We start from the raw sequence: 23,815 nt of genomic DNA on the forward strand, positions 1-23,815 counted from the left end.
CCACCTTCATGAGACCACCCTTCCCAGCGCCTCTCTCCCAGCCCCTGCTGCTCCCGCTGCCCCACTCCCCAGCCTCCCCGGCTGCCTTATTTGTCCTGTGAAGACTGTACCACGCTCTCTCACCAGATCCCAGGATTGAACTCTACCCCACCTCTCAGCTGTGTATTTCCTGTTCTTGCTTTAAGAATCAGACCAAGCATCGCCCATACGTCTTCTGCCAAATTAAACAATCAGAGGCGAGAAGCAACTTTGTTCATCTTGGAAAGGAAATGGTTTGGGCTGGTGTATACTGCGAATTTCTGCTTTAAAATACCCACCAAGTGGCGCCTGGGTGGCTCGGTTGGTTGGGCGTCTGCCTTCAGCTCAGGTCATGATCCCGGGGTCCTGGGATTGAGCCCCACGTCAGGCTCCCTGCTCCGCGGGAAGCCTGCTTCTCCCTCTGCCGCTCCCCCTGCTTGTGTTCCCTCTCTCACTGTGTCTCTCTGTCACATAAATAAATAAATAATCTTTTAAAAAAAGATATAAAACTTCTAAGTTTATTTTTCCAAATTTTTCATCAGATACAGAAGTTGGATTTTAGTGATTCCTTTGTTGTCACTCATTAAAATAAGGAGGGTTTTTTTTAATTTATTTTTTTTAAAGATTTTATTTATTTATTAGCCAGAGAGAGAGAGCACAAGCAGGGGGAGCAGCAGAGGGGGAGGGAGAAGCAGACTCCCTGCCGAGCAGGGAGCCCGATGTGGGGGCTCGATCCCAGGACCCTGGGATCATGACCTGAACTGAAGGCAGCCACTTACTTAACCGACTGAGCCACCCAGGCGCCCTAAGGAGGGTTTTTAAAAAATATATTTTATTTCTGCCACCAACTCATCCAACTGACAAGGCCTTGTGTCTGCCCCTGCAGGACGTCTACAAAATTGGTGGTATTGGTACTGTCCCTGTGGGTCGAGTGGAGACTGGTGTTCTTATACCCAACCTGGTGGTCACCTTGGCTCCAGTCAGTGTTACAACTGAAGAAAAGTCTGTTGAAATGCACCATGAAGCTTTGAGCGGGGCTCTTCCTGGGGACGATGTGGGCTTCAATGTCAGGAACGTGTCTGTCAAAGATGTTCGTCGTGGCAATGTGGCTGGTGACAGCAAAAATGACCCCCACCCTCACCCCATCCATGGAAGCAGCTGGCTTCACGGCTCAGGGGATCATCCTGAACCATCCGGGCCAAATCAGTGCTGGGTATGCACCTGAGCTGGATGGTCAGGCAGCTCAGGGTGCTTTCAAGTTTGCTGAGCCTGAAGGAGGAGATTGGTCATCATTCTGGAAAAAAGCTGGAAGATGGTCCCAAGTTCTTGAAATCTGGTGGTGCTGCTATTGTTGATATGGTTCCTGGCAAGCCTTTGTATGTTGAGAGCTTCTCCGACTCTCCTCCTCTGGGCCGTTCTGCTGTTCGTGACATGAGACAGACGCTTGGTGGGGTGTCGTCAAACAGTGGACAAGAAGGCAGCTGAAGGGGCGCCTGGGTGGCTCAGCCGTTAAGCGTCTGCCTTCGGCTCAGGTCATGATCCCAGGGTCCTGGGATCGAGCCCCGCATCGGGCTCCCTGCTCCGCGGGAAGCCTGCTTCTCCCTCTCCCACTCCCCCTGCTTGTGTTCCCTCTCTCTCTCTGTCAAATAAATAAAAAAAAGAAAAAAGAAAAAAAAAGAAGGCAGCTGAAGCTGGCAAGGTCACCATGTCTGCCGAGAAAACTCATAGGCTAAATGAATATTAACCCCAATACCTGCCACCCCAGTCTTCATCAGTGGCGGGAAGAATGGTCTCAGAACTGTTTATGTCATTGGCCATTTAAGTTTAATAGGAAAAGACTGGTTAATTATAACAACGCATCGTAAAACCTTCAGGAGAAAAGGAGAATGTTTTGTGGACCGTTTGTTTTTGTGTGTCTGTGGCAGTTTTAAGTTATTAGTTGTTTTTTAGTTTTTTGTTTTGTTTTGTTGAGAGAGGGGTGGGCAGGAGGAGCAGAGGGAGAGAGAATCTCAAGCAGGCTCCATGCTCAGCATGGAGCAGGGAGCCCGATTCCGGGCTCAATCCCAGGACCCTGGGATCGAGACCTGAGCTGAAGGGAGACACTTCACTGACTGAGCCCCCCAGGCGCCCGTAAGCTTTGCTTTTAGTTTGAAAACGGTTTGGAGGTTTTGCTAAGTGTCATTCCAAAAAGTACCTGATGAGAGGGAATATTGGAAGATGACCATTTGCAGTTGAACTGATGAACAGGATGAAAAGAGAAGAGCACTTTAAAAATTACTCTGGTGGGGTAATTTTATAACTTAAAAATTGCATGCAGTGATTGGTAAATTAACAGTATTTGGGTGACGACCCCTTAATTCTTGGCTTTAGATAGCTGGCAAATCTCTCAGAACACCAGTGCATTTGATAAAACAACTATGAATCTTGACCATTTGAACATGAGTCCTGTCAAGATCCTGTTAGGTCCCTGAATAGGCTTTTTTTGCCTAAGAAAGGGAAGTTTTTCAAGCTGCTTTGAAATAGAGCAAAAAAGCAAACAGGACACCTTGTGTTTTATAAGGCAAACGATGCTAAGTGAACGTATCCTATAACTTGGCGGCCATAGGCGAGAAATGACTGCAATTGAAAAATTTTTTTCATTTAGTTCTGAGCGAGGTAAAATGGTCTCTTAACAATACTACCAGGGGCACTGATGAGGCCTGTAAATTAGAAACTAATAAAAGATTTTGTCCGCAACTCAAAAATAAATAAATAAAAATAAAAAGATTTTATTTATGCATTTATTTATTTGAGAGCAAGAGGGAACACAAGCAGGGGGAGTGGGAGAGGGAGAAGCAGACTCCCCGCTGAGCAGGGAGCCCGATGCGGGGCTCGATCCCAGGAGCCCGAGATCATGACCTGAGCCAAATGCAGACGCCAAGGCGCCCCTCTGGTTAATTATTTTCATTTGGAGCTTTCCAACTGGGGAACCGCAAATGGGTTCTAGATATGGACGCCCGTTTTCTTCCATTTATCACTTTCTAAGTCAGCCATGAGACAAAAGTCTTGAGAATTGCTGTGTGAATGGTTTGCTCTGTGTTAGGTCTGGTTTCAGGACGTGTGATAAAGCCCATCCACTTAGAAAAGATGGGCTACGTTCTTTGGCCACTATTTGCTTTAGGATAGTTTGTTCTAACTTCTTTTCTTTCATTGTCTAACATACCTTTTTGTTGCCATTTAAACTCGATTTTGTTTCAAAATCATATCTGGCTCATAAAGGGTGTGGAGTGACATGTAAGGACCCCCTATCCTATTCTTGAAACAGTTTATATAAACGTGGCTATTATCTGCCCCCGGGGGGGAGACCCGAATGATGAGGGAGGCAGGGGTAGAGCGTCTAGAATAAAATGTATCCACCGTGGGCACAGACCATGGAAAGGGGACTCTTGGCAATGTGGGCACTGCGGGGGCCAGGACGGCAAGCACTGAGGGCTGGCGCGTGGCTCGGGGGGGGGGGGGGCGGTGCTCAGATGGCCACGCTGTTTTCCACCAGGCTGGGCAGCAGGTAGTCGTAGGGTATGTCCAGCTTTGCATTCCGGGTCTTGATGTCCTTCTCCAGGGCATCCAGCTCCTTCCTGAGCTCCTTCAGCACGGCCTTGGGTCCGGGGCCTGAAAAATACTCCTCCTGGTGCTGGCCCAGAGCCACCTGGGCGGAGAGAGAAAGGCAGCTGAGAGCCTGGGACCCTCAGCGCGGGGTGCCGGGAGCCCCCGGGGCGCCCCCGCCCGCACCATCATGGGCTGGCGGTGGCCCAGCTGCCAGACGATGGACATCTGCAGGGAAGCCTGGTGGAAGTTGGGCAGTGTTGCCATCACTGTCCCCAGGGTGGCGTCCTTGGTGGTCGGCGGGGGCATCCGCATGGTGCAGGGCGCGTTAGGGACCCAAGAGTACCAGTCCAGCTAGGGAGGGGCAGATATGCAGGGTCAGTGCCTGCGAAGCATGGAAACCCCTCGGCCCACCTGCACCCAGCCCCGGCCGTCACTGCAGGTGCAAACTCCCAGCTGCCCCTCCGGTGAGTACCTGGCCCAGGTGGGTGGAGGAGTGCTGGCCGGTGCAGGTGAAAATGCACATGGTGAGAAAGTAGCACAGCTGGGCCCGGGACTGCAAGCAGTTGGGGAAGCCTGCAAGGGGTTCCGGGGAGTTAGCCGCTGGGGGGCCAGGAGCAGACACAGGGCAGAGCCGGGAGATGGCAGGGGTGAGGAGGGGCACCGAGCGCTGACCATCAGCGCTGAGCGCAGACTGGGTCGTAATGGGGGTGGGGGGATCTGCTCGGAGGGTCCCAGCCCGTGCTGGCCCGCCAGAGCCAATTAATTACGTCACCGTTCAGGTGTTTAGCGAGCTGCCTGACATCCCACGGGTAACCACAGTGGGAATATTTACACCGTGGAAGTGGGCAAATCCTACAATTCCGGGTTTGGTTGTATTTTGCTTTGTTTTGTTTTTCCAGGGGGCTGGTTGTTAAACATTTACGAGCAACCAGTGGTCCCACTGTGTCTGGGACCTCGGGGGGTTCCCAGGGCATAGGATGGGGCCCTGTCTCTAGCTGATAGGGAAGGAATCTGGGAAGGCCTCTGGGCATTTTCATAGGGTTGGAAATGCTTCTGGTAGATTGCACAGAAGTTAGGATTCTGGAGAGGTTCCCAGGGGAACTCTCTCGTGCGGGAGGTCCCAGGCGGGGGCTAATCTCACCTCTGTCCTGGGCCCCGAGCAGCCCGACCTCAGTGATCTCTGCACACCAGGACTGAAGCTCCAGATCGTCTCTCACAGCCTCATCCGTCTTGTAGTGGAGATGCACGATGCCCTGCACATAGCTGCCCTCCCCGCCAGGGTCTGAGAGCCGAAGCTCACCGGGAGCCTCCCGGCCCTGGGCTCCTCCTCCTCGCCACCTGGCCGCTCAGGGGCCCCAGCCCCCCAGCCAAGACACAGACCTCCCGTCCTAGCTTCCTCCCCCAGCCCTGCCATCCCCCTCCTCACCGAGCGAGGATTTCCCACAGCCGCAGGGCATCTTGGGCATAGAAGGAAGACTTGACTCCCAGGAGCCCCCGGTCGGCCAGGTCATCGGGGGGGCAGAAAGAGCGATAGGTTAGAAAGGCTCCAGCTCGCTGGAGCAGCTCCACGTGGCCTCCGCCACCTGTGCTCACCACCTGAGGAGCAAGGACCAGGCAGGGTCAGGCACATCAGCCTGCCCCGAGGCCAGAGAGCCGGGGGGCAGGCCGGGCTCCGGGATGCCCCTGCTCTCCTCATACCTGGTCGAAAACTCCCATGTCAGAGACGAGCCCGGTCCTGGCCCGGAGGTTAATTTCCAAAGTGTAGCGCAGGTGGGGAATGATAAGCTGCAGGGACAAGAGCGGGGAAGGGCAGAGTCAGAAAAGAGCCCGGCTAGTCCCTGCGGGAAACAGGGCTGAAGAGCGGGAAGGCGCCGGCGCCCCGGGAAAAGCACAGACGTGAACCTCAGTGGCCCCTGGATGCTGCTGACTTATTGCTCTATGACAACTGAAAGAAATCATCCTCCTTTTCTGTTCAATTATGACTGTGCAAGGTCGAGCTCAATGTTTCTCATCCTTTTGTTTCATTATCACTCCTCTAAGGAGCCTTTTTAGATGTCATATATACATAGTATTTATATATTTATACATGATAGACATTTTTAAAAGATTTATTTGTTTGTTTGTTTGTTTAACACAGAGAGAGAGAGCACAAGTAGGCAGAGCAGCGGACAGAGGGAGAGGGAGAAGCAGGCTCTCCGCCGAGCAGGGAGCCCGACGCGGGGCTCGATCCCAGGACCCTGGGACGATGACCTGAGCCGAAGGCAGCCGCTTAACAACTGAGCCACCCAGGCGCCCCATGATATACATTTTTAGATAAAATTTCTCCCCATGGAATTTTAATGCTACAGATATACTGTATCTGTTATGTACTGTATGTATATACGTGCTTTATACATAAAAACAGTACTTTTTTTGCCTTCCCAGAAGCACTTTCACCCCCTTGGGGGGCGTAATAGCCCCCCCACCGAGAATGCACGGCCTAACTTGCCTACCTCTGGAACTTCATCTCCTACCCTTTCCCCTTTGTCCATTCCACTCACCTTCTTTCTGTCCTTCAAACAGGCCAAGCTTGTGCCTGCCACGGGGCCTTTGCACTAGCTGATCCCGGCCTTGACCATCTCACGGCTGGCACCTTGTAGTCTCATTCTCAAAGGAGCCTTTCCTGACCACCCGGTTTAACTCACTCCCACATCACCCTGTCCTGATCCTCTGCATTGTACTTACTACAGCTGATATGCTCCAATACAGTCTTTATTGCCTGTTAGCCCTTAATGGAAATGAAAATCCCCAAAGATCCGGACCTTGCCTGTCTGGCTTCCCACCGGCATCTAGAACGGCTCTTGCCCCATGGGAGGACCCCAAGAAAACAAGTGAATGGGTGGATACTCTGTTCTGATCGTCTGCGATGAGCCAGACTACTGTCGTTGTCCTGAGTCCCCCTAACTGGCGTATGGGTTACTAGTTTAGGACTCTTCAAAACTGGCTGGAAAAAATACCTTATGCTATTTGTATGGTCCTGCCTTGTCGGAATCCTCAGCCGTTTGTGTGTGCTGTTTATATAGTGCACGTCTATCTGTGCTTTAGACATAAAAAGAGTAAGACTTCTCACCCCTCACCCCGCCGATGACTCCTTTTCGCCTCCCTGGGGGGACACGTGGCCCTGTTCCAAAGGCACAACGGGCCAGCCTCCCGCTCCCGGCTCGCTCGTCCTTCTGGGCTGGCTCTCCGGGCCCTGAGAGTCCCCCGGGAGGGTGCCTCCAGATGCGGGACCGCGCCGTGGGGCAGGGAGAGGGGCAGGCAGGAGCAGAGTGCGTAAGGGGCTACCTTGAAGACAGGGTGTATCGATGGAAGGCACCTCATGGTGGCCACAGTGATGACCTCCGCCATCAAGTGTCCCCGCAGAAGATGAGACTGCAGCTCGTGCATCTGGAAATCAGCGCTGCGGACCCAGCATTTGGCCAGGAGCCAGACCATCGGGGGATCCGTGGGCAGGAAAAGCGGCGGCGGGGAGGATCCCACGCGAGGCAGCTGGAGCTGAAGCGGGGACCAGAGAGCGGGACGAGTGCCAGGCGCCCACAGGTCCCCTCCCTTGCGTGCCTAACCCCTCGGGCTCCCTCCCAGTTGCTGAGCTTTGCCCACCTGACTCTGCTAGTCCCCAGCAGCTTATCCAACCCACTCGGCCCAGCAGCCTTCTGCAGAAATTGCCCCCACGGGGGCCTCCTCCGACCTCCCTTCCCCTTCGGTCCCCGCGGTGTGGACAAGATTCAGACCCTCTGCTTCCTCCGTCCCACACTCTTGCAACACCGCCCCCACACAGCAGGCTACATGTGCGTCCCCAGCTGTCACTGGCCACACGTTACGATATGGATGTTCCCCCTGTTACCTCAAAGTTGGCCTCCTGATTTTCCTCCTTCTCTGTCCCATTTCTGCACGAGCCTTGCCCGACTCCTCCTTTTCCTCTCTCCCTGAACCCAGGCCAGTTTAAGTTTCCTCGGCACCCCACAGCTGGGGTTCCCCACGTCGGAGCCCATCACCTCTGCCTTGAACAGTCGCTGAACCCACCACCCTGATCCCGGGATCGAGCATCCCCCTTGTCACCCCATCCTGAACGCAGGTGTCCGTCACAGCAGCTTTCCCCAGCTGCCTGTGTTCCTGCTCCTTAGCTGGCCCCCCCCACAGCCCACACCATGTGGCCCCCTCCCCCACACCGTCCCCCAGCACCCCGAGCTCACACCGGTCAGACCTCAGCCTCCCCACGCAGCCCGCCCGCCCTCCTGCCTAAAGATCTAAGTCCTGAGCCTCTTCCGAGGCTCACGCCGCCTCCAAAGGGACCTCCCAGACTGCTCTGTCCTCAGGGACGTCCCCCCTCCCGGAGTTTCTTCAGATTCGCCCGGCCTGTCTCTCCAGCTGGACCCCAACTTTCCTCCTTTCCCATTTCCTCCCTGGCGCCTTAGGCCTCTGCACTGAGTGGGGACTCAGTGCACCAGGGTGAGGGGCTGAGTGGGAGCGCGGCCCCTGGGGAGCAGAACTCCTGGGGCCTCTCACCTGGATGACCATGGGCAAGAGTTTCCCATCAGGCTGCAGCTTCAGCATGACCAGAGGGGCGGCCAGATGCTGCTGGCTGCACAGGATGACATTGGCCTTGATCCCGTCCAGCAGCGAGAAGTCCGCCTCGAACAGCGTGCCTCTCTGCATGGGGGTTGGGGGGGGGGTAGAGGGCAAGGGCTGCTATCATTTCGACTCTGCCTCTGTCAACACTCTTCCCCCCTAGTTTGCTGGTCTCACTCGGGGAGGAAGGCATGGAGTTGCATTTCTCAGGATCACCCTGATTTCTCCTGTCAAATCCTTTCTTGCCATCCAGCTGGGCCCACAGTGGACCCCACCCCCATCTCACTGCCTGGCCTCTTTAGGGCTCCTGTGTCTATACCTGGAGCTCCTTCTCCAGCTGGACCTTCAGCTCCTCCATCCCCGGAGGGAACACCAGGCGAGCAGGAAGCTGCTTGGAGCGCCTCAGCAACATGGGGTTAGTGCCATTGAGAAACTGGTACCCAAACAAGGCGTCCTCTTTCCAGGAGTCCCGTACCTTCTCTGGGGATGGCGGTCGTAGAGGACTCCATGAGATTGGAGCACCCCCACCGAACCATCCCTACTTGACCCCAGCTAACTCGAGGCACCCAGGCCTCTGGTCTCCCAGCCCTGGCTCCCTGGATTGGGTGGGATCTGGGGGTAAGGATCCTGGGAGAAGCGCTGGGGTGGGGTACTGACCAGCCAGTTTGCTCTGGCCACACCAGAAAATCCTGTTGAAGTCATCCAGATCATTCCAGGAAGTCAGAACATTTAAAGAGTCTTTGATGGCTAGGTCTGCCAGCCTTCAGGGGAGGAGAAGCAAAGAGTGTGAGAATTATGCTCAGAATCCAGCGGATAACCACAGGCACCCACCTTAGGCTGGCCCAGCGCCATGCAGTCCTAAGCCCCTCGGCCTCCCCTGCACCAGAACACGTACCTCACGCCCAGCCCCCCTTGTTCTCACCCCTTGGCCAGCGAAGCCTCAAAATGAATTTTCTTGTCTTCCAGAAATCGCTCATCTATGGGGAGGTCACTGATGGTGGCCCCGGCCATGTTCAGGATTAGCCCATCCTTCCAGTTTCCCCAGCTGCGGCAGAGAAGTGAAAGCAGATGTTGGTTCTACGGAAGGGTCAGCAGCGCCTGGCAGGGTCGGTGGGGGGGGGGGGGCCGTCGGGAGGAGGGCTGACCGGTATAGCTTCTTCCTATCTTTCAGCTCCTGCTCCCTGTGTTGCTTGAACAGACCTTGAGGGTCGTCTCCCAGGGTCCGGCCTAGATGTGGGGAGCAAGACGTGGGCAGTGAGGCCTCTCCCCGGTCCCCCCAAGGGCGCCTCCTCAGCCGGCCCTTCCCGCTGGCCCTGACCCTTCAGCCTCACGCCTTCCTACAGCCTCCAGCCCCCTCCGCTGGGGGTGCAGCGCCAGCAGTCTGCCTCTTCCACGTCCTCCCAAACCCCGTCCCCCCCCCGCCCCCCAGGTTCCAGCCCTGCCTCCTGGCTCCGCTCCCCCCACCAGGCCTCCTCACACCCCCGGCGGTGCGGCGCGCTCACCGGTGCCCTCGGGGAGGCTCAGGATGCCACTGCCCTCCACCCAGCGGTAGCATGGGAACCTGAACTCGTCCCCACTGGGCCCGGGGCCCTGCACCCAGATCCAGTTGCAGAACCAGGCGTCGTCCTGAAAGAAGTGCCGTTTATGCAGTTTCACGAACAGCAGCGGCCCCAGGTACTCCTGCACGTCCGCCTTGATTTCCGTCTCCTGCAGGCGACAGAAGGGGCTCAGCAGGCGCGGGGCGTGCGGGACGGGGCCCTTGGACCGAGCCCCGCTCCCGCTGGACGCCCTTCGGCGAGCTTCTGGGAAAGGCGCGCGGAAGGAGCCAGAAGGAGCAGGGGGCGCGCAGGCCGCAGGTGCGGCGGGGTGAGGCGGCAGAGGGAACATGGGGAGGTGCGCTCCTTCCTTGGCTTTTTCCTCGGTGTAGACCCTGCCTGTGCCAAGCCCCGCGCGGGGAGGGAGCGAGCGCACCGGGGCGCGGGGAGACGCGGGGCTGAGCAGGCAGCTCCGGCTGCGGCCGCGGCGCCCTCGCCCGCGCCCCCCAGGCTGCGCGCGGACGGCCCACGGCCCGGGCAAGCCTCCCGCAGGACTGGCCTCTCGGGACCCCTTCAGGAGGCAGCGCTCGGCGGGAGAGGCAAAGGCGGAGAGGCGTGCGGGGCCGGGGCACGGGGAGACGGGGCCAAGGGAGGCTGAGCTGCGTCGGGGAGCTGGGGCGCAGGGGGCGCAGGGGAGAGCTGTGCGGACAGGCGCGCGACCACGTCGTGAAGTCTCCAAGGTAAGCCAGGGGCTTGGGATTGGTCCTGAGAACACGCGGGGTACATTGGAAGGTGCGGATGTTTGGGAGAAATCGCTCCGGCCCCAGAAGGGCTGGCAAGGGCCGCGCGGAAGCCGCGAGACGGTGGAGAGGGTGGAGGTGACCAGGTGCAAGGGGGCCCTGGTGGGCGGGGGGAGGACGGAGCTCGGGGCGCGGAGCCCGAGGGGTCCAGGAGACGGAACCGAGCGCGGCGATTCCCGGTTAGAGGCGGAGAGAGGAGGAGGCGCGGACAGACAGCCGCATCTGGGGGGCTTGGAGAGAGCCGGACAGGGGGTCGGAGCCGGGGCGATAACCGGGTGGATGCTATGGGAGCGGGGAGGTGGGTTGGAACTTCGGTGTTCTCATCTCTCGCTTCTTCCCCCGACCCTTCCGCCGGCGCCCCCATCCCCACCCGGTGCGGGCGAGAAAGCCTGAGGGTCGGACACCTCGCAACGGTGGAGAAGGCTTGAAACGGCAGCTTTTGAGAATAGAGGGCACAGGAGCACGGAAATAGAGAAGAGAGGGCACCAGAGGACAGACGGCCCGTTCGAGGAAAGACGGAGCTCCGCGCGACGCCGGGCAGTTCCAAGGAGGCCGGGTGCGGGAGCGCGTCCTGGGCGCGCAGTGCGCGCCGCGTCCCGGCCGGAGGCTCCCCGGGCCCCGCGGCTCACCTGGCCTCGCGCGGGCCTCAGGCGCGTCCGGATCGCCGCCTCCCCGTGCTGGCCCACCAGCCGCAGCTGCACCTGGTTGTTGGAGCCCGCGCACAGGGAGGAGCCGGTGGACACTCGGATGCGGTAGAGACCCATCCTGCCCGCAGACGAACGCGCGCCGTCTGAGGCGGAGAAGAGCGGGCGCGCTAAATAACAGAGCCCGGGACCCCGCCCCTGGGAGGCCTCGCGGGTCGCAGGGTGTGGTGGCTCCCGGGTCTCCAACCGACCCCGCGCGCAGCTGAGAGCTCAGCCCAAGAAGGCGGGCCTGGCGCGGGCCGAGGGGTGCATACCGTTGTCCCGGCGGGAGGAGGAGGACGGAAGCGGGGGAGCAGACGAGGCGTGGGGCAGAAAACCTGCAGGAAGAAGGAATGGACGGCCGGCCCAGCAGGCACAGGCAGCATGTGGCTGGGCGCGCGCACACTGACCTCACGAGGTGGCTCACCTCTCTGAGGGTCTTGCTTAAGGTTGCAAGGCAGGACGAAGAGGGCAAGGAGAGCCGCTCTGCAGGGCTTTGTGAATAAAGTGTATCATGGCCACTGAATTAACTCGATCAACTTGGAACACTTGCAAGCCCTCCGTGTGCCAAACTCTGGGGCTCCTTCCTTTCTAGCTTAAAAGCCTCTACCTCTCTGTTGCCTACAGGAAAAAACCCCAAGCTTCTTGGCAGTCAAAGCTCTTGCTCGCGCAGCCTGCCCTCCTCCCACCTCATCCCACCGCACGCCATCCTCATCTCCCCCTCTCTCCACTGGGGGAGGAGCCCTGTGTTTCCCAGAACCATGTTGTTTGCTTGGCAGTCCCTATTCCTGGAAAATTCTGTTCAGCCTTCTAATCCTTAGTTGGACCTCAGTTTTTCAGAGATGTCCTCTCTGGTGATTTCACCCCTCCCCGCCTTCCCCTCCAGAGCTCATCAGCTTTCCTCTCTATTGCTCTTGCCCTGTGCGTGCCTCTGTTACTGCTCGCTTACTACGCCTGGTAATCTGTGTGTATGTCCACATTCCCACCCTGCTGAGCTCCCCCTAGGCAGGGCCCACTCTCCCGGCAGGACTGACTCATTTTTATTTCCCCTGGATTGAGTACAGTATCAGGCTTTTGGGTGTCGAGAAGTGTTTGCTAAGGGGCGCCTGGGTGGCTCAGTCGGTGAAGCGTCTGCCTTCGGCTCAGGACATGGTCCCAGGGTCCTGGGATCCAGCCCCACATCAGGCTCCCTGCTCCATGGGAAGCCTGCTTCTCCCCCTCCCACTCTCCCAGCTTGTGCTCCCTCTCTGGCTGTGTCTCTGTCAAATAAATAAAATCTTTTAAAAAATTAATAAATAAAATTAAATTTAAAAAAGAAGTGCTTGCTAAAACATACTGCAAGATCCGTTATAAAGAAGTCCTTCCCTGAGGGGAGGCAAAGGCAAACTCACAGGCTACATAAGTAATAAAGGAATAGTAAGATCAACTCCAGTACCACCACGGCGTGGAGTACCATACGCCCGATGAAACAAACCAAGTCAAGAGAAATATGTCTGTAATGCATATTTTCTTGTTTGTTTACTTGTCCAGTGGGAAGTGCATTTACATGATGCAAAGTTCAAAAGGTAGAAAGAGGTATCCCTCCGAACCCCCCATCCCCCCACCCCCCACCCCCGCTTCTCCCTCTTGACCCCATCCCCACGTCCCTCAGTCACTCCTACATCTTTCCGAGGCACATTCACAAGCAAATACATGCCTATCATTTTTGTTCTTTTCCTGCACCTGGTACCATATATTACACGCTGTTCCGCGGCTTGAATTTTCCACATTGCAGCATAAATCACAAGAGAAATCTCTTGTTAACCCTCATATTTTATCTTATATGGAATGACTCTCATTATTATTATTGTTTTTTAATTTAGAAGATTTGTGGAGCCAGGCGAAGAAAGACAAATACTGCTTGGCTTTACTTATATGTGAAATCTAAAAAAAATTTTCAAGTGGAACACACAGAAACAGAGAAGAGACTGGTGGCCAGAGGCTGGGGGTTGGGACAAATGGGGAAAGGCTGGAAAACGGCACACACGTTCAGTTACAAGATGAATAAGGTCTGAAGTTCGAATGTATAAGATGGTGACTAGAGTTGGCAACACTGCCTTGTGCAACTGAAATTTGCTGAGAGAGTAGAACTTAAGTGTTTGCACCAAAACGAATCAATAAATAAAGGTAAGCATGGGAGCTGATGGATGCGTTCATTAACTCTATCGCAGAAATCCTTTCTTATTGCATATGCATGTCAAATCATCACGGTGTACACTTCAGATCTATCACAATTTTATTGGTCAACTATACCTCAGTAAAGCTGGAGAAAAAGACTCAGGGGCCAAAGTGATTTTATGGGGGTCAGCCGCTTCCATATTCTCTGGTGTATCTTACTGTGCACCGCATCATGACTGTTTCCTCTCCTTTCCTAAATGTGGAACGCTGGCAATTTTTTCTTCATGACAGAACAATCCATGTCCACCACCGTAGAAAATGTAGGTAATTTGGGGAGTGCCTGGGTGGCTCAGTTGGTTAAGTGTCCGACTCTTGGTTTCGGCTCAGGTTATGATCTCGGGGTCGTGAGATGGAGCCCCTCGTCCAGCTCTGTGCTCAGCACGGAGTCTGCTCCTCCCCCCCCCGCCCCTCCCCTCTTGCCTGTGCTCATGTGTGCTCTCCCTCTCAAATAAATAATTAAACAAAATCTTGGAGAAAAAAGAAAATGTAGGTAATTTGGATAAACAAAAGAAGAAGAAATAATAGGAAATCATCTAAAAGTCTACCCAAGAGATGTTACCTTTGCGTACACTCCCTTCCTGTGTAAGCAGGGAGAGGCTAGCGCTTACCCCTCCTTGTGAAGGAATCTCCCCTCCGAGCCCCTACGGCTGCCTTAAGTGATACCATGTAACCCGAGACCACATGTCGCTCGGACGGACGAGACCAAGGATGAGCACCCTATCTGTATTAGTCAGGGTGTAGTCAGGAAAACTGATACCACCCTGGGCCCGTCAAGCCAAATAAAGAAAATTGATTACACAGGAAATGGAAAAGCTGAGAGGCCAACCACAGGATGGTGAGGCAAGGGAGAGGTTAGCAACAGCCGGAAGCCACTGCTACCCTAGGGCTGAAGGGGCAGCAGGAGAGGGAGGTTTCATTGGAGCATGGAGGTCGGGGCCAGCCGGAGCCAGAACCAAGGACAGGGATTTCCGGGGAGCTGGAACCACAGAGGGAGGGTCTGTTTGGAGGGAGGAGGACACTCATAGAAGAGAAGGAGCCACAGTCAAGGACCTCACAGGGACAGAGAAATAGGGGAAATGTCCCAGTCCTCCCCTTCTCCTACTCTCCAATCATCCACCACTGCCTTCTGTTGGCCAAACTTATCCAGAAGCCTCTGAGCTAAGGAACCTGAGGGAAGCGGGGAAAGGAGCAGCAGGGGTGAGCACAGACAGGTGATGTCCAGCAACTGTCTAAGGGCAGCCAATCAATGGGCTAGCCATTGATTTGGTTTGGTTCCTACCAAAAAAGGTTAAGCTGAATCTAGTCATGAGGAAATAATTAGGCAAATCCAAAATTGAAAGACATTGTGCAAACGACTGGCCTAGACTTTCGGAAAAAGTCAATGTCATAAAAGATGAAAGACAGCCAGGGAACTTGCCTAAATAAAAGTACCTTAGGGAGACACGACAACTAATTTCTACTTGTGATCATGGTTTGAATGTTGGATCCAAAAAAGTCATATGTGAAGGCCATTATTGGGGCAACTGTGGAAATATGAATATGGGTGTACATTAGATTATATATGATTGTTAAATCTCATGAGTGTGATCATTTGATTATGGTTATATAAGACAATGCCCCTGTTCTCCAGAGATATATACTAAAGTATTTAATGGTAAAATGTCATGATGTCTCCAACCAACTCCATACACATATGCATAGAAAAAGAAAGTGTGATCAAGCAAATGTGGCAAATGCTAAAATGGGTGAATCCAAGTCAAGGGTGTATAGCCATCTGGTGTTTTATTCTTGCCACTATTCTGAAGGCTTAATGTTTTTTCAAACTAAAAACTTGAGAAAAAGAACAGGTGGGCCTCTGACCTTTGAGCACGGACGTGGGGCAAAAAAAATGAACTGAACCAATCAGTTCTTAGGAATTTGGACCTAAAAAACACAAAAAGCATTTTGTAGTTAGCAGTAAAGTTGGGGGTGACAGAAAATCATGAGTGGATCATGGGTAGGTCATGAGTGGATGATGAGTGGATCATGTAATCCAAAATTATGTGGTGGGAGAAAAGATACGGACAATTATTTGCAAAAACAGCTGCCAAGTATTCTTCTCATCTTTGTAAGCACATGCCACTTCTCCCGTCAGGAGGTGAAATCTGTTTCTCCTCCTTACCATACTGACTTGCACTGACCAACAAAATGCAAAAGTGACATGGTGTCAGTTCTAGAGCTCAAAGGGCCTGACAGCTTCTGCTTTACCTCTCCTGGAGCCCTGAGCTACCATATCAAGAGCCTGCTGGAGAGACCGGCCCCATGCTCTGGACACCTTAGCTGAGGAGCTACACAACGAGTGAAGTCATCCACATCCTCCAGCTCCAGTCAAGCTGGCCCAGCCAACACTTCATGGAGCAGAGATGAGCCATCCCTGCCAATCCCTTTGCCAATTACAGCATCATGAGCCAATAAATAAATGCTGATTGTTGTTTTAAGCCAATGAATTTGGGGGAGGTTTACGATATGGCCAATAGGGAACAGAGCAGACAGACAGAGACACAGAGATGCCTGGAGGGAGAGTAAAAAAAACTGCCTGAGTTTTATCATTCCAGTTCATCCCACATGTAGGCTCAAAACAGTCCCTTTCCTTTCTTGAGTTAAATTGGGCAGGTCTCTATATTCCTTGCAACAAAAAGAGACAGGCACAAATGTCCTTGCCCTGTCCTTTCTTTTCGCAGGTGTTTTCATCTTCCAAAGACACTGGATAAACATCTCTTATTTCTGCTTTCCACATTCATTCCCCTTTTACTGAGTAACAGCACCTGATTTTTTCAATGGTTTGTTGTGAACTGCATCATGCAAATAGAAGGGAGAATAAAATCATTTGTGCAATTTAAATATATTAATAGGATAAACAATCATCCGGCCAGTTTGAGATATAAAACATGGCCAGTCCTCCTGGAGCCTCTGTCTACCCCTCCTCAATTGTAGTCTCTTCTCTACCCCCAGCAGTGACCATTGTGATGACTTTGGTGCCGATCATTCCCATTTTCCCTTTTAGCTTTCCACCTACATATGCATCCCTAAATATTACTAAGTTTTGAAAATCCGAGCAGCAAGCAGCAATTAAGGACTGTAAGGAAAGGCTGATGACACCACTGTTGGAGGGAAGCTCATGGAGAAGCTAAGCTGAATGGTCTCTGGGCCACTAGGGGGCTTCAGCTTTCCTGAGCATTTACAAGAGCCTTTGACAGGAAAATCATTGAATATGGGGTTGAGTAAAACCAGGCATCAGGCTCAGCATAGTTGAGACATGTGGCAGCACCATGGCATGGACCAGGTTTTAGGTGTTTGTCCAGAGAGGGAGGATGTTTTATTATTTTCAGTTCACCATGACTTCTCCTTCAACATTTCTAGGCAACATATACAGCACATCAGGCAGCGAGGCATGCAGAAGTGAGCCGGAACTTCATGAACATGTGATCAAAATAAGTACAGAGAAAAACTTGGGTCAGACTCTCCCTCGGGGCGTTTCGTCCTTGGTTTAAGGTTAATGTGGTGGTAGCGGGGTAATAATGGGGGCAGCTCTCGCCATGTCTCTCTGCGGTCACAGTGCTTCGATCCAAACTGTTACCTTCTGAATCTAGTGCACGGCTGGCCCCCTGGACTCTCCCATCACTCTCACCCTAAGGATCCCCTCCACCTCTCCCCTGGGTCAGATTCTTATCTGAGGTGTCCCATGCCTTCTTGTTCAAGAAGCACAGCCTCCAGTAGCTTTGCTCTGAATCCATGGGAGGGAAACACTTTGAAATCTTGCATGTCTGAAAATGTCTTTATTTACCTTCATATTTGATTGATAATTCAGCTGGGTGAAGAATACTAGGGTGGAAATCATTCTTCTTCAGAATTTTGAAGGCATTGCTCTGTTGTCCTCTTGCTCTCAGTGTTGTTCTTTGGAGCATGCAAAGACAAATCTGATTGTCCATCCTCTGTATATGATCTTTATGTTTCTCTCCCTTCTCCCCGCCCCCTCAGATTTTAAGGTCTCTTTGCCCCAGTGTTCTGAAATTTCATGATGATGTAGCATGGTGGGTCTCTTTTCATCCTTTTCTTCTGGGCATTTGAAGGACCCTTTCTTTTTCTTTTTTTTTTTTTTATTCTTATGTTAATCCCCATACAGTACATCATTAGTTTTAGATGAAGTGTTCCATGATTCATTGTTTGTGCACCTGGGTCCAGCCTGCCTGAAGACATTATACTCCCTGACTTTCCAGGATTATGAATCAATACGTTCTTTTTCTTTCTCTTAAATCACTCTTAGTTGAGTTTTTGCAACAGAAAGAATCCCTTATAGTACAAAAACTTGAGAACATACTGTTTCAAACCATGATTTCACTTTGCATATCATCATATTTTCATGGTGTTATTTTTCAACATAATTTATGTCTGATATTATAATCTCTCCTATGAAGCCCATATTAGTGGGCAAATTGTTATCAAGTTTTCAGTACTATAAACAACAATGAGGGTGCCTGGGTGGCTCAGTCGTTAAGCGTCTGCCTTCAGCTCAGGTCATGATCCCAGGATCCTGGGATCGAGCCCCACATCGGGCTCCCTGCTCTGCGGGAGGCCTGCTTCTCCCTCTCCCACTCCCCCTGCTTGTGTTCCTGCTCTCGCTGTGTCTCTCTCTGTCAAATAAATAAATGAAATCTTTAAAAAAAAAACAACAATGAAATGAATGTCCTTATACCAAATTTCTGCATATATGGCAATTATTTCCTGAAAATAAATTCCTAGAAGTGGAACTTCTAGGTCAAAAGATATTAAGACTTCTGCCACATATAGTAAAAAGTTACCCCTTGAAAGGTGATGCCAATTTACTCTCACACCAGAAACATAGGAGAATGCCTATTTCCTCTACCACTGCCTGCAATGGCTAGTATCTTTTTTTTTTTTAATATTTTATTTATTTATTTGACAGAGAGAGAAAGAGCACAAGCAGGAGCGGCAGGCGGAGGGAGAGGCTGAGCAGGGAATCTGATGTGGGGCTCAATCCCAGGACCTGAGCCCAAGGTAGACGCTTAACCAACTGAGCCACCCAGGCGCCCCGGCTAGTATCTTTCTTAAAATCCCTTCCAAGTTCATCTCACACACACACACAATCAAAAGTATTTGGCATTTCTTTACTGAGTTATCTACCATGCGTAGATTTTTCAATATTGTGCTGGATTCCATTTGTTAACATTTTAAAAAATATTTTTTAAGACTTCATTTTATTATTTGTTAGAGAGAGGGAGAGAAAGAGAGAGGGAGGGAGAGAGCACAAGCAGGGGGAGTAGCAGGAAGAAGGAGAAGCGGGATCCCTGCTGAGCAAGGAGCCTGATGCGGGACTCCATCCCAGGACTCTGGGATTATGACCTGAGCCGAAAGCAGATGCTTAAGGTATCCCCTGTTTGTTAACATTTTATTCAGGAATCCTGCACCTGCCAAATAAAATTTTTAAAAAAGGAATCCTGCATCTATATTCTGAAGTTGACTCCTCTGGTAATCCTATTTTCTCAGGTTTACCAGGTGTTATTCTAATTTCATAAAATAAACTAATAAATGTAGAGGTTTGAGGATGGACAAATCTGAGTTTGGGTCTGAATTCCATGACTAGATGGTCAATTTAATCTTCCTAATGCTGAAGACGGGTGTTGTGGGAAGGGGGACAATTAAACCCCACCAGAACCTGGGAAGGCTCAGCCCTTGGAGAGTCAAGACACCACAAAAGCTGTGGGTGAGACACAAGGCCAAGATGAGAGGGTACTTCAAAGTGAGGTACTAAGGGATCAGACCACCAAATCCCTACCTACCCCACATACACCTGCTGGCACCCTTTCCCACTGCAAGATTGAGAGGTTTACCTTTTGAAGAAGCGAGATGCTCTGGGCTTGGGGAGACCAGGTAGGGTGGAGGGAGTGAGGTGAAGTATGGGACTTGAAGGGGTTCAGGACAAGTCTCCCCAAAATGTGCCACTTTGGCATGTGGACTATTTTGAGCTGAAGGCAATAGAGACCCTCTGGGCCCAAGAGAAACGTTTGCCCCTCCCTTAACTACCTAGAAGAATCTAAATTGGGGGTCTTTCCCAAAATAAGAGTTATCACTAGAGATAAATTTTATCTGAATGACCCATCCAATAGCAGGATAGATATCTGATTACCAAGCATCTGTTCTTCCTCTTATTGCCCTATGAATTCCTTTCTTCCTCTTTGAACCCCAGGTCCTTATGCCATTCCTTAGCTTAGGACGGCACATATACCTCATTTTACCTATCTGTGAACCTCTCATATATGTGGGGTTCCCGTACATAGGAAATTAAATTTGATTTTCTCCTGTTAATCTGTCTTATGTCAATTTAATTCTTAGAGCAACTGGAAGAATCTTTCAAGGGTATAGGAAAATTTCCTCTCCCCAACAGCCTGAAAACAGGGAGATTAAGTGACACTTAATGCTGAATGATGGGGAACCCAGTCCCTCCCCAACCTGTTCCTAGATTTGCAAGTAGCTCACACTACCAAAGCAGGAGACAGGGCACTTCTTGTCTGCAGAACTAAACTACTCCAGAGAAAAGAACTCTGTTCTAATTAACCTTTGGAGGTATACCCAAAGACAGCCCTTTCACCTCCCAGTTTCCCTATGAGAGGCCCACACATTCTCAAACCCTGCCTATGTATTCAGAGCTTCCAGTCAGCTCTGTAATGCCTCACACTTGTATGAAGAGCTATCCAAGGAACACAAAACATTTGAAAGAACACGAAAAGGAAGAGAACAAAACAATGAAAACAATCAAATAAAAGAATTTTTATTCTTTTATTACAAAATTTTTATTATATATTACATTGTATATAATTCTATAACAAATTTTTAAAAACTTTTTATCATAACTCATTCTTTTAACTTTACTATAATTTATATTATTACACTATAACGGGGCGCCTGGGTGGCTCAGTCGGTTAAGCGTCTGCCTTCGGCTCAGGTCATGATCCCATGGTCCTGGGATTGAGTCCCACATCGGGCTCCCGGCTCAGTGGGGAGCCTGCTTCTCCCTCTGACCCTCTCCCCTCTCATGCTGTTTCTCTCTCGCTCGCTCTCTAAAAAATAAATAAAATCTTTAAAAAAAATTTATATTATTACACTATAACAAAACAAAAAGAAATAAAAGAGTACACTGAAATAATTGGGGGAGGGGAGGAAATGAAGAAAAAAACTTTTAAAATACACTTCTTGACAGAGGTGAACACTCGTGTCCCTCTTCTGATTTTTCTTTGATGGAAAGGAAGCTTAGTCCCTGTAAGGTTCCAGGTCTCAGGGACGATGGAATGCCATATCTCATTGGTAATTATGGGAAGAATAAGATGGGAATGCCTGACTTAACCCCTCCATTTATTTTCTTCTTGGGAGCCAGCATGCTTACAGAGACCACGAGTGCTCAATTACTGCCCTCGAAGCTTTCAGTTGTACAGAGAGGGGGTAGGGAGGCTCAGTGTGGGAGGGTGTTCTCATTACTTTGGGTTAACTGTGTAACAAGTTAACCCAAAACATAAAGGCTTCAAACAAACATTTTATTTTGCTCACAGATTCTGTGTGTCTGGAATTCAGGTGGGGACACAGCAGAAAAGGCCCATCTCTGCTCCATGACCTTTGGGGCCTCAGGTGGGAGGGCTCCCTGGCTGGAAGATCCAACTACTAGAGGCTGGATTCGCATGAAGTTGCCTTCACCCCCATGTCCAGCATTTGATGCTGGCTGTCTGCTGAGACCTTTGCTGGACCTACTAACCATAGCACCAACACATGGCCTCTTTCTACAGCCAGGGCTCAGACTTCTTACCCTGTAGCTCAGGCTCCAAAAATGAGTGTTCAGCAAACAAAGGAGGAAGCTGCAGCATTTTTTCTGACCTGGCCTCAGAATTCAAACATCATTTCCATCACACTCTATTGGTTACACATTGAGTTACAAACCCGCCCACGTTCAGGGCGAGGGGGAGACAAAGACCCCATCTTTCCATGGATGGAGTGTCAAAGGATTTGTGGACATGTTCTAAACCCACCCCAGGGCAGAATCTTAAAGACCCTGAGAACTGAGGCAAGGGACAAAGCACTGAGAAACAGGTGAGGAGTAGCACTGCAGAGCTATTAGGCTTCTCCCAGCTGTACCTCCAGGAAACCCTAGGCTGCAACAGAAGGGAACGCAACCATCTCCCAGGGCAACCATCTCAAAGGAGGGAGGAAAGATGGAGGACAGAGGCAGACTCTCCCAGCACCCCTCCCCCATCCTTCTGATACTACCTTCTTGACCCTAAGAGCTAGTCCCACAACCAACCCCAATGCCAGTTTCTTTTAGGACTTTGCCCAAACCAAGGAAACCTTTCTTCACAAGCTGGACCTTTTTCAGGACAAAAAGGGACAGATACAAGTCAGTGGCTTCTCTCTGTAATATTCTCCCCTTTATCATCAAGCCAAATCAGAACCAAGAAATATTCAAACAATATCTAAATGAGTTTTAACCCTCCTCGGCTGAGATAAATCTCTTGTTTTTCAACCTTCAGGTATTTTGGATGCTCTACCTTCTTGGAAGAGTGCCACTGGGCTCAGGAGGAGCTAGCACGCAGATCCTTCCAAGGGACAGAAATGAGGGACAGTGGTAATGGCCACCTGACTCCATGTGTGAACATCTATTCACAACTGTTCTTTCACTGGGGACACCCAGGGGCAGGTTCGAGGACAACTCCCTCTTATTCTTGAATAGCAACAATAAAGTGTAAGTAAGCACAGCTGCATAGGACTTACAGTCAAAGAAGAGAGTTCCAGTAGGAATTCTGCAAACAGCAAAGTTCCTCCATTGCGGCAACACCTGTTTTTTGTGAGGAGGGTAGTACTGTGTGGCTACTGGTTTACACGTACCGTCTGTCATTTCCACCTTTTCCTCCATGGGGGGAAAAACAATTTTATGACAAATGTCAGGCAGTCTTTAGGCTCATAAAAAGGAATTCAGACAGTGTTCTCTGGGAGTCATGAGGTGGGATTATTTTGAGTCCCGGCTACAGAAACCCATGGAAGCCAGCTTACATTTGTAAGGGAAAGCTTACTGGAAGGGCCCTGGCATTTCACACGGGGCCCAAGGGCAGAGATACATCGGGGCCTCTGAAACAGGCTCAGAGAAGGCTGGGACCGGCACACAGGAAGTCTCCTTCACCTCACCAGTCTGAGCTGACGTCTCTCAGCCTTCCTTCCAGATTCCTGGAATGATTGGCCAAACCTAGTCAGGTGCTTATCTCTGGTGCAATCAGCTGCACCCAGCAATAGGGTGTGAACCGGGCTCCTCTCCTGGTTCACATGTGGATGAGAAGATGTGAGATTCCCAGAAATCGGGGAGGGGAACAATGCAATAGATAAGTGATCCCTCTGGGTGGCTCCGAGCCCCCAGGCCTCACAGAAATAAAACTCAGAGAAGGGAAAAAAAAAGTGGGGAATGGGCAGACTTCTTGATTTGGCCACATTCCAGTGGCCACCCCTTGGGGTGGATGAGGCTGGATTATGTCCTAGGAGTAAAAGCATCCTGGCTATTTCTCTATCTAGCGACCAGGTGCAGCCAGTGAGGTGGTCTCATCACAAAACCATCCTTGCTGAAGCTCATCTTTCCTAATGCCTTCCAATACCATCTACGTGGGCAGTGGGGTCACTCATCTGGAGGCACTGGGGGCCGCCACTTAGGAAAACCTTCCTGAGAATGGATCCAGCCACGAGAATCCTGAATGATTCAGATCGATTAGCTTTAGCGTGGTAAGGGAACTGGATGCAGGTTGCAGGGGGCAAAGGTGGACAGGGTGAAGACTGTGAAGATGTAGAGATGCCGAAGGACTCAAGAGACCTTTAACAGATAAGATCAGCAGGGCTTGGCAAACAAGGGCCTCTCAACTGCCCTGCCCAACTCCAATGGCCTCCTCCATTCCACTGACACACCAACTGCAGGGAATGTTCCAAAATGGCACTTTCATTCATTTCGTGGTAATATTCCCCAGCAAGGCACACATACCTGGCTACATCAGACTGGACACAACAGAGGGTCAGATAATAACCTGTCGCTGGCATAAATGGGCACAATGCTAAAATCTCTATTTTTAACTCTCCACTGTCCGCAAACCTGCTGTGTGAGATCTCCCTTCTCTACGTCTGGATTATATTACAACCTGTAGCTTTCTTTTAAAATTTTTATTGAAATTGAAGATGCATATAAAAAAGTACACATAAGGGGATACACTCAGTGAATTTTCACAAACTGAATATACCTGCATAATTAGGTTTCCTATAGGTTTCTGTGTCATTTTGGCTGTTAGAACAATGATAA

At 51.3% G+C, this 23,815-nt stretch overlaps 1 protein-coding gene across 1 annotated transcript; it reads right to left on the bottom strand.

The window, feature by feature from the left end:
• Nucleotides 1–2,920: 2,920 nt before the first annotated feature.
• On the bottom strand, nucleotides 2,921–11,312 carry LOC110584449 (polyunsaturated fatty acid lipoxygenase ALOX15). The gene is made up of 14 exons (XM_021694499.2): nucleotides 11,176–11,312; nucleotides 9,714–9,918; nucleotides 9,357–9,438; nucleotides 9,134–9,256; nucleotides 8,869–8,972; nucleotides 8,531–8,691; nucleotides 8,149–8,292; nucleotides 6,928–7,137; nucleotides 5,302–5,388; nucleotides 5,030–5,199; nucleotides 4,745–4,866; nucleotides 4,076–4,176; nucleotides 3,787–3,954; nucleotides 2,921–3,703 (listed from the first exon to the last, which is right to left on the bottom strand). Exons 1-14 carry the CDS (start codon nucleotides 11,308–11,310, stop codon nucleotides 3,524–3,526), a joined length of 1,992 nt encoding a protein of 663 aa, XP_021550174.1. The 5' UTR covers nucleotides 11,311–11,312; the 3' UTR covers nucleotides 2,921–3,523.
• Nucleotides 11,313–23,815: the final 12,503 nt, after the last annotated feature.

This window comes from Neomonachus schauinslandi, chromosome 15 (genome assembly GCF_002201575.2).
Source record: "Neomonachus schauinslandi chromosome 15, ASM220157v2, whole genome shotgun sequence".
Taxonomy (NCBI): Eukaryota; Metazoa; Chordata; class Mammalia; order Carnivora; family Phocidae; genus Neomonachus; species Neomonachus schauinslandi.